The sequence below is a fragment of the Mandrillus leucophaeus genome, unplaced genomic scaffold (assembly GCF_000951045.1).
Source record: "Mandrillus leucophaeus isolate KB7577 unplaced genomic scaffold, Mleu.le_1.0 Scaffold562, whole genome shotgun sequence".
Classification (NCBI taxonomy): domain Eukaryota; kingdom Metazoa; phylum Chordata; class Mammalia; order Primates; family Cercopithecidae; genus Mandrillus; species Mandrillus leucophaeus.
Genome location: NW_012106053.1, coordinates 752,718 through 765,019, shown reverse-complemented (window position 1 = coordinate 765,019; position 12,302 = coordinate 752,718). Strand labels below are relative to the sequence as shown.

General features: G+C 59.2%; 1 protein-coding gene across 1 annotated transcript in view; it reads left to right on the top strand.

Moving 5' to 3' along the window:
* The window catches only part of FAM19A5 (family with sequence similarity 19 (chemokine (C-C motif)-like), member A5), a 129,554-nt gene extending 117,254 nt beyond the window's left edge, over nucleotides 1-12,300 (top strand). The window contains exon 7 of the mRNA XM_011998233.1: nucleotides 12,036-12,300. Coding sequence (XP_011853623.1) covers nucleotides 12,036-12,044 — 9 coding nt within the window. The 3' untranslated portion in view covers nucleotides 12,045-12,300. The remainder of the gene's footprint in view (nucleotides 1-12,035) is intronic.
* Nucleotides 12,301-12,302: the final 2 nt, after the last annotated feature.

Below are 12,302 nucleotides of genomic sequence, written 5' to 3'. Positions count from 1 at the left end.
CCAGTGACGTGAAACGCCCGGAACGGGCCAGGTCACGTCGGCTGAAAGCAGGCCCGTGGCTGCCAAGGCCCAGGAGGGAGACGGGGAGTAGCTGCTGACGGGAACAGTGTTTCTTCTGGGCAGATGAAGGTGTCCTAAAGTTGGCTATCGTGATGGTTGCCCACCTCTGGGATATGCTGAAAACCACTGAATTGACACTTTAAGCGGCGAATTGTATTGTGTGTGAATCATATCTCAATAAAACTGCAGCACGCAAGTACCCAGGCATAGCCTGGTATTTGAGGCAGAAGGGCTCTGACCAGTCTCTCTCCCCTGGACCCCTGGGGCTCTGCTCTGGCAGCACAGCAGCCACAGGTGGGGGCTGCCCTGGCAAGACCACCACGCCCGTCTCCTGACCTCTGTTGATGTGAGGACTCTGCCCCGTGTCCAGCTCAGAGGCCAGACACCTGGCCACACAGGCCTGTCCCACCCCAAGTGGCCGTTTGTCCTGAACTTGGACAGAGGGTAAAGACCGTGAGACAGAGAGGCTGAGAACGTGGCCGGGCCTTGACCTTGAGCTTCAGAAGCTACTTGGCCCTCACAGCTCGAAGGGCAGCGCCTGGCCTTAGGGACCCTGAGCTGCCCTAGTGGGAGGCGTTTCTGAAGCTGCCTCTGAGCCTGCCCTGCTGTCCCTGGTCCCCTCAATGCCGTCCGCCCACGAACTCACAACGGAATGAGGCTGTGGAGCTGCAGTCGCCGAGACACTGTGGTCGCCCCTGACGCCAGCCGGGGTCTTCTCCTGGGGCTGGGAGAGGGCACCGCACACTGTGCTGGGTGAGCCTGGGCACGGGGATGGGAGCTTCAGAGCTGGCTGCACTACGGCTTGGGACGAAAGGGAAAGGTTGGAAGTGGCAGAGCCATGTCCTTCACATGCCTGAGAGGCGGGCGATTCCCGGGGCTGGTGTGGCCTCAGGGATGGGGATGCCAGCCCTGCTCCCTGGCGCTGGATGTGACTATGGCTCCAGGTGTGAGCACCGGCCCCCGGGCTTCCGCAGGGCACATGGGCAGCCTTGCAGCCAGGGAGGGCGGCTTCCACTTCCCCTCTCTGTGGCCAGCACAGGGGGCTGCAGCCTCTGAGGTTAGAGCTGGGGTTGAGCTGGATCCGGCGTGAGATGCCGAGTGATGAGTGAGGGCTGCGGTCACTGTGCAGCCCTGCTGTGCCTCCTGTGGTCACCTGCGTGGGGGCCTTCATTGGGGGATGCTGTGGTGGGGGGGCTCCGGCCTCCCTGGGACATGAGGGAGATCCTGGGCCCTCTCATTTAAAATTCAGCAAGGCCGAGTCCAGCAACCAACCTTCGGAGTGGACAGAATGGGTGACCCGCTGCAGTGCGCCTGGGATGGGTGGGGCTGGTGCCCCCACCCTGGCTGCCCGGGCCAAGTGTGAAATTTCCTTCTTGAGCCTGCAGAACTGGGAACACCACTTAGAGCCCAGCACGGGGACGGCCGTATTGTCACTGCGGGGAAGGAAGGAGGTGCCCGTGATGTCTACATTATTTTTTAAATTGAGGTATACCTCTCAGCAGTGAAACACAAACATCTTAAATGTACCACTGCATGGATTGTGACGTCATCAAACCTGTGGGTGGCCCCCAGGTCAGATACGGAATGTGCCCTGCAGCCCAGCGGGCGTCCCAGTTAGCACGGCTCCCGGGGTAGCCACTCCTGGGCCTCCGGGCACACAGCAAGGGAAGGTCAAAGGCCGCGCCTGTGCTCCTGAGCCTCATCTCACTGCCTCTGGCCTCCCCTGGCTCCTGGCACAGAGTCCCCCAGCTCAGTCCCTCCAGGACCCTCTGCTCACCCCAGTGAGGGGTGATTGCACCACAGCCTCCCCCGTGAGACCGTCTGCACCAGTCATCGGGTTATTAAGTGAGAGAGGCCATGATGTGCACAGTCCTAAACGGGTTATTTTAATTTAAGACGTATAGAAGCCGACATTCCCCAGGCAGGGTGTGTTAGTTTCCAGGATGCATAACCATGTGGCCGCTGGGTTGGCTGTCAGGAGCTCCATGTTTTTCACCACTGGTGGCTCTACCTTCAGTGCTGAGGGTTGATCGGCCATCGCAGGCAGCCTGACATGGCACCTTGACCTTGCCGCTGCTCAGAATTCAGTGCCAAAATGGGACTCTGCCTTGATGACACAAATTCATTGTCACCAGCTCCTCCTTTTACCACTGGGTTATAAACCAAGCCACCCTTCGTGTGAGTATCACACCTGGATCCTGGTATTCATGATTCAGAACGATGCTTTGCTCCCTTCTCCAAAAAGGAAAAATCATGGCCTATCTACAAAAGCAGCAGCTCCATAGAAATAGCAAACGGCAGCCCACCACTACCCCAGCACTGCTGAGAACCCTCCCCCGCACCAGGGCCCAGTTTCTGGAAGCTTCTAGGAACTTCTCAAAGACCCAAAGATAGCTATGAGGCAAAGAGAGGAAAAATACCATCAGAAAGACAGAAATATAATTTTCCCATATTTAAATTAAAGATTTTTTTTTTCCCCCAGAGAAGTAAGCTAGACTATTTAACCAACCGAGAAATGTGTGTTCTTACAGCTTGGCAGCTTGCAGAAAATGTTGAGACTGCAGCCTGCTTCTGTCAAAGCTAAGCAAAAGAGTACACGGTTTTCTTTCCAGGGCCCTGGCACTGCCCACCCTGCCTCCTTCCCCAGCTCTCCGCCTCATGGCACAGAAGGGCTGCATAGTGAATGCCTGTGCACACTAATCCCAGCCTTGGTTAGGGCGGTCTGCTGCCTTCAGCCCGAGGACACGTGCCTGCAGGTGCTGTGTCCTCTGGGGCGGGCGAGTGGCCAGCACTGTAATGGCTGAGACAGGGTTAGACATCTGTAGCAGCCCAGATGTGTCCAGAGGTGATAACTGATCTTCAAGCTCACTATTCAGGTCAGTAATGACCAATAAAGGACGAAGTGTTGAGCAGATCTGGGAAGGAGCATGTGACGGCTCCATCTGCCTCTCTGTGTTTGCCGTGGGCTTGCTTTCATTACCTGCGGACTGGGTCTCCTGGTGCCATCCTTCCCTCTCAGAGCTGACAGTAGCTCCCGTGCTTTTGCCATACATAGCTCCCTTTATTCCCTGGCGCGAGGCACGATGACTCCATGATCTATGGCAGCAATCTGGCCGTCAGCGCGCTGAGTCAGCAGAAGCTCTGGGGGCCCTGCCTCCTCCGCTGTCCGGGACTGCAGGTCTGCTTTTTAGTGGGAGTCTGGTCAGTGCCCGGATGTGCCGATTCCTTAGAACCCACCAAGTGCCAGTCTTCCTGGACACTGCTGCCCACACCCACCCCAGCTGGCTTGTTCTTAATTAGCACAGGGAGGAGCTCCCGCTGCAGGCCCCTCTCCTCCAACCCTGGAGAGGATGAATGGATGCTTTTCCTAACCGGACCCAACAGTGACTTTGCTAAGTAGGAGCCCCAAGGAGAAGCCCACCTCCCCCGCCACCACTGCGTGTGGCCTCCCTGGCTGGAAGGACGGCAGGGCAGGAGGTGGCTGCAGGAACGGGGGCCCTGGGGCAGAGGAGCTGGTCCCAGAGCCAGCCTTTCCGCATTGGCTGCGTGGCTTTGGGGACTCACGGAGCCTTCAGACTCGGGCCCCTCCCTGTGTGTCTGCAGATAAGACACAGCAATATCCTTCACTGTCTGGTTATGAGGAATAGTAACCGTTTCCCACTGCTTAGTGAGCACAAGGGGATCTGCTTACTAAGGGGGCGGGGATGGAGCTGTGCCCCTGGCCTCGGTTGGCGGATCTGCCTGGTGCTGCCTCCTTCCTAACGTGGTGGCACAACGTGGCAGCGCCATGGCTTCAGAACCCTCTCAGTGAAGGTCCAGCACCGTCACTGGCCCATGCTCTCAGCCAGGGACAGACCCCAGAGACCGCGGGTGGGCTCAGCGTGTCCCGTGTCCACCCCTGGATGGAGATTCGCACACGAGATCCCAGCCCCGGTGTTGGGGGCTGTTCACAGAGAAGAGGTGGCTGTGATGTGGCCTTGCAGGGTCTGTAGATGCCGTGCTGAGGACGTGTCCCCCAGCAGGCCTCACTACAGGCCAGCAGGACTGTTCTCAGTGGAGCTCAGTGACCTCCCACCCTCACCCCTGAGGGTAGAAACTGGAGCCCCTCAGAAAGCAGCTCTTATGGACTGAACTGCATCCCCCAAATCTATACGTGTAAGTGCTGCCCCCCAGTCTTAACATATTTGGAGATAGGGCCTTAAAGGAGAGAAGCTTAAGTGGGGTCCTTGGGGTCCGGAGCCCTGATTCAAGATTACCCTGTCTTTCTAAAAAGAGGAGGTGAGGACACAGACACACACAGGGCTGAGCCTGTGCAGACTCACGGAGATGCCATCTGCACACCGAGGAGAAGGACCTCAGAAGCCAGCCCTGCCACACCTGTGGATCCCAGAGGTCCAGCCTCGTGGGCTGCAGACAGCGAATGCCCTTTGTTCAAGCTGTCCAGTCTCGGGTACTCGGTTACGGCAGCCCTGGCAATAACACAGCAGCCTTCTGGATGAACACCTCTGGAAGCTGGTGAGGAAGGGTCACTGTGGCTTTTCTTCTTTGTTCTGAGTTGTAATCTGCAATAGAAAAGGTGCCCTGCATTCTCTCTTATGCTGAACTATTTGTTGTTGTTAAGAACCCCATGGATGGGGGTAAACACTGTTCCTATCCCATGTTACAGACGGGGAAACGCACTCCCAGAGGCTCCAGCTGGGAGGCTGTGGGAGGTCGAGGCACCCGCCAGGCTCTGGAGGCGTCTGGCTGCACCGACTGTCCTGCCCCACCCCACAGGCCCCCTCATCCTTCACCAGGCACAGGTGCACGGGGCCCCTGCCGGGTTTGGGAAAAGAACTTGACCCCCACACAGATGGTCCTGGTGTGGAGAAACCTGTTTCACAGTGGAAGACACGGACAGCAGAGGACACGGACAGCAGAGTCAAGCACAGTTTTAGTCGGAGCCCAGCTTAACACAGGGACATGGAGGGGACAGGGAAGGCCCCAGCCAGAGCAGGTGGAGCAGGAGACGGGTGGAGTGAGTGGTGGAGCTGGTGGCGCAGTGGAGCAGGCGGCGTAGTGGACCGGGTGGCGTGGTGGAGCCGGCAGCACAGTGGAGCAGGCATTACGGTAGACTGGGCAGTGTGGTGGGTTAGAAGAGAGATGGCCTGGGATGCTCAGCAGGGCCGAGTCCCCAGCCGGGAGCTCAGGTGTGGTGATGCCCAAGGGCCTGAGGGTGTGAGGAGGGCCCTCTGCTGCTTCCGCGCAGCCCACACGCGGGGCCCCGGCAGTGCGGAGATGTTGGAGCGGTGCTGCCTGGTCCCACCCTCAGCCCAGCCCTGGGATGCAGGCTCAGCAGCCCCCGGGTTCCAGTCAATGTCCCCAGGACTCACTCGGGTCAGGCACAGTGTCCAGGCTGTGTGAGTCTCCGGGAGCCGCTGGAACAAAATGTCACACACCCGGTGGCTTCAAACCACAGAAACCTGTTCTCGTGGTTCTGGGTCCAGACGTCTGCGGTCGCAGTGTCTGCTGGGCCGTGCTCCCTCGGGAGGCTGCAGTGGAGGGTCCTCCCTGCCTCTTGCAGCCGCTGTGGCCACGTGGCTCTGGTCTCTGTCACTGTCTGCATGGGGCCTGCTGCTCTGTGTGTCTGCCCTGAGTCCAGATTTTCTTCTCCCTGTGAGGGAGTGGTGCCCACCCTAATCTGATATGACGCCATTCTAAGTCGATCACATCTGCTAGAACCTGCTGCCAAGTAAGACCCCATGCACAGGTGTGGGGTCAGGATCTTCATGTCTGTTACTGCAGAACATAGTTCAGCCTCAACAGAGGACTGAATCCAATATAGCACAGTCTTCACTCCTGAGCTCATGGAGGAGGGGGAGGGCTGCCAGGGGCGGCCTCGTTCCGGCGTACCACGGCCAGGAGCGGACTGCAGGGGAGTTGGCCCCACTGTGGGCAGCCGAGGCGCTGACGTCTCTGATGTCCTATCTGCCAGCCCAGCTGTGTTGGGGGAGCTCCTCTACCCTGAGGTAAAGAACCTGCCTGCATTCATCTTTGCCACCCTCCTGGGTCAGGAGCCTTGTTTATGGCAGATGGATAAATGTCTGACGGATGAACAAATGATCTGTCTGCACATTTCTCAGCCGACGCCCCCACCTTCCCCCACCTGCCCTACAGCGGCCGAGTGTTGCTGTGGCCTGGGACACTGTGTCTGGCTTGAGTGATCACACCAGTCTTGATGAGTTTGGGGGATTTTACTTGTTAGTTTTTCTGCGTAATTTTATTCCCAGGGCTGGGTTTGCCATCGGGGATGCTCTGAGTCGCGCCTGCCAAGGCTGTTCTGCCGAGATGGAGTCATCCCTGAACCCTGCGCCCACGCAGCCCAGCGGTATGGGGGTGGCCTCGTTCCCAGAACGCGCATCTTCGGCCATGAGGAAGGGGCTGGTCCTGAGGACAATGGTGGCTCCACGACGGCCTTTAGTCCCTGATACTTCTTGGTGGGGTCAAGGAGACCGAGGGGAGCTCCGGGCCCTGTGTGTTGAGCGTTGCTCTATAGGGGGTGGCTGACTCAGACCCCAAGGTGGGGGCCACAGACTGTGGTTCTCTGGTGACCCCAGATGAAGGCCACCCTTGGGTAGCTTCACTTCCTGAAAAGATGTTTTTGAAGTCTCATGAGACCAAGCCTGGTGTGGTGCGGCCAGGAGGGAAGGCCTGGAGGCATCGATAGCTGGTGGCCTTCCCCAGGCCATGACCTGTGTGGTTCGCAGGGTCAGAGCCGGGTTCCAGTCAAGTTGTAGAGCCCACACTGATTCCCTCAGCCCCACAGCCTTGGGGAAGTGGGCTTTGCAGGGCACTAGGCACAGCGTCCTCGTTAGCAGTGCTAAACCTGCGTGCTCTTCCGGCGATGCGGTCCTAACTCGGGCAGTTTCGTACATTTCCGGTGACATGGTCCTAACTCGGGCGGTTTCGTACATTTCCAGCAACGCGGTCCTAACTTGGGTGGTTTCGTACATTTCCAGGGCACCTTTACCAACATCTTTTCCTCTGTGTTTCTGCAGCCTTGGGAGGCAGGGGCGGGTTCCTTGTGTTTTGTTTTGTTTTTTTGTTTTGAGATGGAATGTTGGCTCTTGTTGCCCAGGCTGGAGTGCAGTGGTGCGATCTCGGCTCACTGCAGCCTCCGCCTCCTGGGTTCAAGCGATTCTCCTGCCTCAGCCTCCCAAGTAGCTGGGATTACAGGCACCTGCCACCACGCCCAGCTTATTTTGTGTATTTTTAGTAGAGACGGGGTTTCGCCATGTTGGCCAGGCTGGTCTCGAACTCCTGACCTCAGGTGATCCCCCCACGTTGGCCTCCCAAAGTGCTGGGATTACAGGCGTGAGGCACTGCGCCTGGCAGGGGTGGGTTCTGTCTCGTCCCTGGGACCATCAGCCTGTGAGGGTGTCTCAGCAGCGCTGACCCCTGACCCCTGAACCCGAGTCTGCTACGCAGTCCTGGCTCTTTGGTGGAGCCGGCTCATTGCACAGGGCAAGGCTTTGTTGTCGGCTGCTGGTCTGTCCAGGGTTCACCCTGAGCGTGGGCACGCACGGCTTTGTCGTCGGCAGCTGGCCTGTCCAGGGTTCACCCTGAGCGTGGTCACACACGGCTTTGTCGTCGGCAGCTGGCCTGTCCAGGGTTCACCCTGAGCGTGGTCACACACGGCTTTGTCGTCGGCAGCTGGCCTGTCCAGGGTTCACCCTGAGCACACATGTGACATAGTCTTCAGTGGCTTGACCCAGTATTTTGACGTTGCAGAACTGGCCTGAGGTCCTAGAATTCGCTCTGTCTTCAGTCTCAGCTGATGACTGTTCATCTGGAGCAGCCGCGGTGCCTCTTTCAGACGCCCTTCTGTCCACCAGGTCCACCTGGGCGCTTGGAGGGGGCCTGGGAGGTGTCAACAACCGGCCCAAATATTTCATATAAACGGTAGCTCTTCTGCCCCTGGGCACACAGGCCGGGGCTTGGTGTCAGGCACCTCTCCTGGCAGCACCACGGGAAGGAGGGTCCAGAGAGGCATCGTTTCACTACACACGCACTGGAAGAGGGTGGGCGGTGAGCTGAGCTCCTGCGTGAGAGTGGAGGGTGCCACCAGTGAAGCCCGCAGGGGCATGCTGTCCCGGGGAGAGAGGTGTGTGAGCTGCACACACAGGATGCAGCCTCCAGGAGACAGTGTGCAATGGTGCGATGGGCTGGGGTCCTTGTGTCCCTCACTGGGGCACATTCAGCGTCCACTCAAGGAAAGGGCGTGTGTCCCCAGGATCCGCCTGGGCTGTTTAGCTTGGTCACCTCTGGCCCCTGTCCTTGTGGTTTCTGGCTGGCACTAGACCTGGCCCTTCTCAGTGATGCCTTTCTGCCCTGGGTGAAGTCACCCAAGGCATTCTGGGCTTTCAGGCTGGGCTCCACCCCGTGCCATTCAGGAAGCACCCCAATCATCAGGCAGGCACAGACACCCCAGTCGCCTGTCACTCTCATTTTCCACATAAGAGATATTGACATCAGCTGGACATGGTGGCACGTGCCTGTGGTCCCAGCTGCTCAGGAGGCTGAGGTGGGAGGATGGCTTGAGCCCAGGAGTTCAAGGCTGCAGTGAGCTGTGATTGCACCACTGCCCTCCAGCCTGGGTGACAGGGCCACACCCTGTCTTGTTAAAGAAAAAGAGAGAAACACTGACATGGTGCTGGCTGTATTAGATCTCTTCAAGCCATAGCACTAACTCATGAAGTGGGTATGTGTTTACACATGGAGAAACTGAGGCACAGAGAGGGGACATTCAGAAAGTGGATGTTCAGATAGTAATTGCTGCTGCAGCGTTCGGGCCCAGGAGGTGTAGCCGCCCTGGGAAGGGGGATTCCAGCTTGACCTCCTCCCAGGTGGTAGCCTAGTCCAGCCTTGTTACAGGACAGAAGCCCGAGGGGCCTCATCACCTGTCATCAGAGTGGAGTGGGATGGCAGCCTGCTCCCTTGGCAGAGGGTGAGCCTGCTCTCCGCACCCCTGGGGCCTAGTGCCCGCCGAGCTCCCCGTCCCACCCCGGCAGCCGTCCTCATGCAGCTCACCAGCCTGATGGGTACTGGAGCCCCATGTCCTCAGGAGGCTGGTGGCCAGCACCCTCCTTCCATTAGACCCCTCGCCTGTACCCTACAGAATGGGCTCGATGCCCTGGAGCCCGGGAAGCAGTGGTTCACCGACTAGAAGGGCAGAGGGCAGGGGAGTGGACACCATAAGCCAACAGGACTGGAGGCCACCATGGTGTCACCAGCCGTGCCTGGCCCTGCCCTGCCCTGATGCACTTTGCTGCTCAGCCTAAGAACTAAAGGGCCCTGGGACTCGAGAAGGTTCCCTGTGAAGATGACCCCCTGCAGCTCAGGAGGCCTGCTGGGGTTGCTAGAGTGAATGCACTGTAGTCCGAGTCCCCGATGTTCTGCGTGGTGATTTGAACAGCAGCAACCAACCACAGCCACTCCAGCCCTTCTTGTGGACCTGGCCTTGGGGCGCAGGAAGGGTTGGGGCCTTGGTTGTGACCTGGCTCTGCACCTTCAAGGAGCAGCCCCAGGAGAGAAGCCAAAGGCTTCCTGGACATGGGTGGGATGTGGTGTGTATTTCGTCCCTGAGTCCACTTGGGTTTTTCCCAAGGTACAGTGTCCCAGGTGTCTGGAGGTGGCACCACGGTCATCACTCTCTTGCCGCTCTCTTCTCTCCTGCTGTTTACTGGAACCTTTTGCATAGGCTCCATTCAAGACGGCGTGTTCAGGCCGGGCCCAGTGGCTTACGCCTGTAATCCCAGCACTTTGGGAGGCCAAGGTGAGCGGATCACCTGAGGTCAGGAGTTGAGACCAGCCTGACCAATATGGTGAAACCCTGTTTCTACTAAAAATATAAAAATTAGCTGGGCATGTTGGTGCGTGCCTGTAGTCCCAGCTACTCAGGAGGCTGAGGCAGGAGAATCGCTTGAACCCGGGAGGCAGGGGTTGAGGTGAGCCAAGATCGCACCACTGCACTTCAGCCTGGGTGGCAGAGCAAGACTCTGTCTAAAAAAAATTAAAAGAATAGCATGTTCCTTTGTACAGCAGGCTCCTCCTGACCTTAACATCAGATGGAAACTTCTAGTGAGGAAGAGAAAGTATCACTTACCTGGATGACTGGGGCTGGGAGGTTTGGTTTTGTTGTTTGTGTCTGAGCACGGAGTCAACTTCTTATGGAAGCTGAACACACACTCCACAGGCTCAGGACCATGCCCTCTTGTCGCCCCTGGTGGAAAGGCTTGTGTGGGCCAAGCATCAGGTGCCTGCAGGTGCAGCGGGCAGCTCGGGACCACACCGTTCATGTCAGTTTGTTGGGCGTCCACAGCCCAGTGTGATGGCAGGCTCACTCTGGGGCCAATTCTGAGCCCTCTGGGGACTGGGTTCTGGAACAATGGCTACAGGCTGGAGGATGCAGACCTTGGCCTTGGGCTGTGGATGACTGGGCGCCCGCAGACCCAGCAGAGGGGAGCTCAGAGCCAGCTTCCTTTCCAGGCCCCAGGGGTGCAGTGAGGAGGCGCACCGGCTGCGACCCAGGCCACAAGTGTCCACAGGCAGAGAGGGCTGGCTGGGCCTGGCCGCAGGATGGCCACGCTGGCAGCTCCAGGAAGCCAGGAGGGGAGGCATCTGAGGCTCCCTGTCTCAGAGGTGTGAGTGTGAGGCTGCTCTGTCCCCGGGGCAGGTCCCTTCACCCCTGAGCCTCAGGTCCTGTTGAGTGCGGGTTCTAATTCCCACGGCCCCGTTGGGTAGACAAGGCTATGACAAGGTGACGGCAAGGTCGTTCCCAGAGCAGTGACTGGCACCCAGGAGCTCAGGAACCGCAGCTGGTCAGGGTGCTGGAGATGACCCCTGGCCCTCACGGAACCTGGGATTTGGGGAGGCCCCGCAGCTGCGAGACCCTCATCATCACCGCCTCTGGCTGAGTAAGGAATTTAGCGCGAGGCAGATGAGGCCTAACCCAGGTGGGCAGGTGCCTGGAGGTGCCCGCGCGGGAGACAGCATCAGGGTGGGCTCCGAAATTTCAGTAGGGCCGGGGTCCCATGATGAGTTTTCTGGCCACGGTCCGTTCAAGGGCAGATTCTCAGGGCTGCCTGGGGCCCAGGGAAAGGGGGAGTGTCGGGGGGAAGCTGAGCCCCAGGGCCTCTGCCTCCCGTTGAAGGGAATCCTCCGGGGGCCGGATGGGGCAGGGGAACGTCGACATGGGGACCGTGTGAGGATGGAGGCAGAGATGAGGACGATGCGTCTCCCGGGCAAGGAGCACTGAGGATTGCTGGGAGCACCAGAAAGCCCCAGGGGGCCTGGAGTGGACCCTCCCTCAGATCTTCCAGCAGGAACTGGCCCTGTCCACACCTTGAGACTGGGCAAGAACTAACTGCTGTGTCAGATTCCCCCCCTAGTGTGTGGTCCTTTGATTGGGCAGCCACAGGAACGGCACAGACCTGTAGAGGCCCAGCGTGGATGGCCAGGGGAGGGTGGCTCCGTGGTGGGGGTGCGGCCAGGTCCCCCAGCCTGCAGCGGCCGTTCTGGGTGAGCTCTGTAGTCTGTGGCCTCAGAGGCACAGGAAGCTGGGAGGGGTTTGAATTGGATACAGGGAATAGGGAGCCACGGATGGTTCTTGAGCTGAGGAGTGGCAGAGTGATACAGCCGCTTAGAGGAAAGAAGCCAGCAAGTAGGGGTGGGAAGGGCTCTGCCCGAGGCCAACAACCCCTCCAGGTCATGCACAGACGGCGCCCCACCCTCCCAAGACACAGGGAAGGGTGGGTGATTTGGGGGCGCTGTCTGGTGGCCTGGATGTCCCCCACAGCACTGAGGATGAGCTCTTAGTTTCAGGCCCTCCAGGAGGCCGGCTGGCGGGAGCCGGGGAGCGAAGAGGAGCCTGTGTTCCCTGTGGCCTTGGGCAGCGTCTGCAGGAGGCTCACCGTCTCTCTCTCTTTGCTCCTCAGGTCTCCTGACAAACACAGCCCCTGAGGGGCCCCGGGAGTGGCCTTGGCTCCCCTGGAGAGCCCACGCCTCAGCCACAGTTCTCTGCCCGCCTCGGACTTCGCCCATTCTCTGCCGCCCGCCCACTCCGTTTCCCTGTGGTCCGTGAAGGACGGCCTCAGGCCTCGGCATCCTGAGCTTCGGTCTGTCCGGCCGACCTGAGGAGGCCGGTCTGGACACACAGGCGGGGGGCGGCCCCGGGCATCAGCAATACGCAGTCTGTGGGAGCC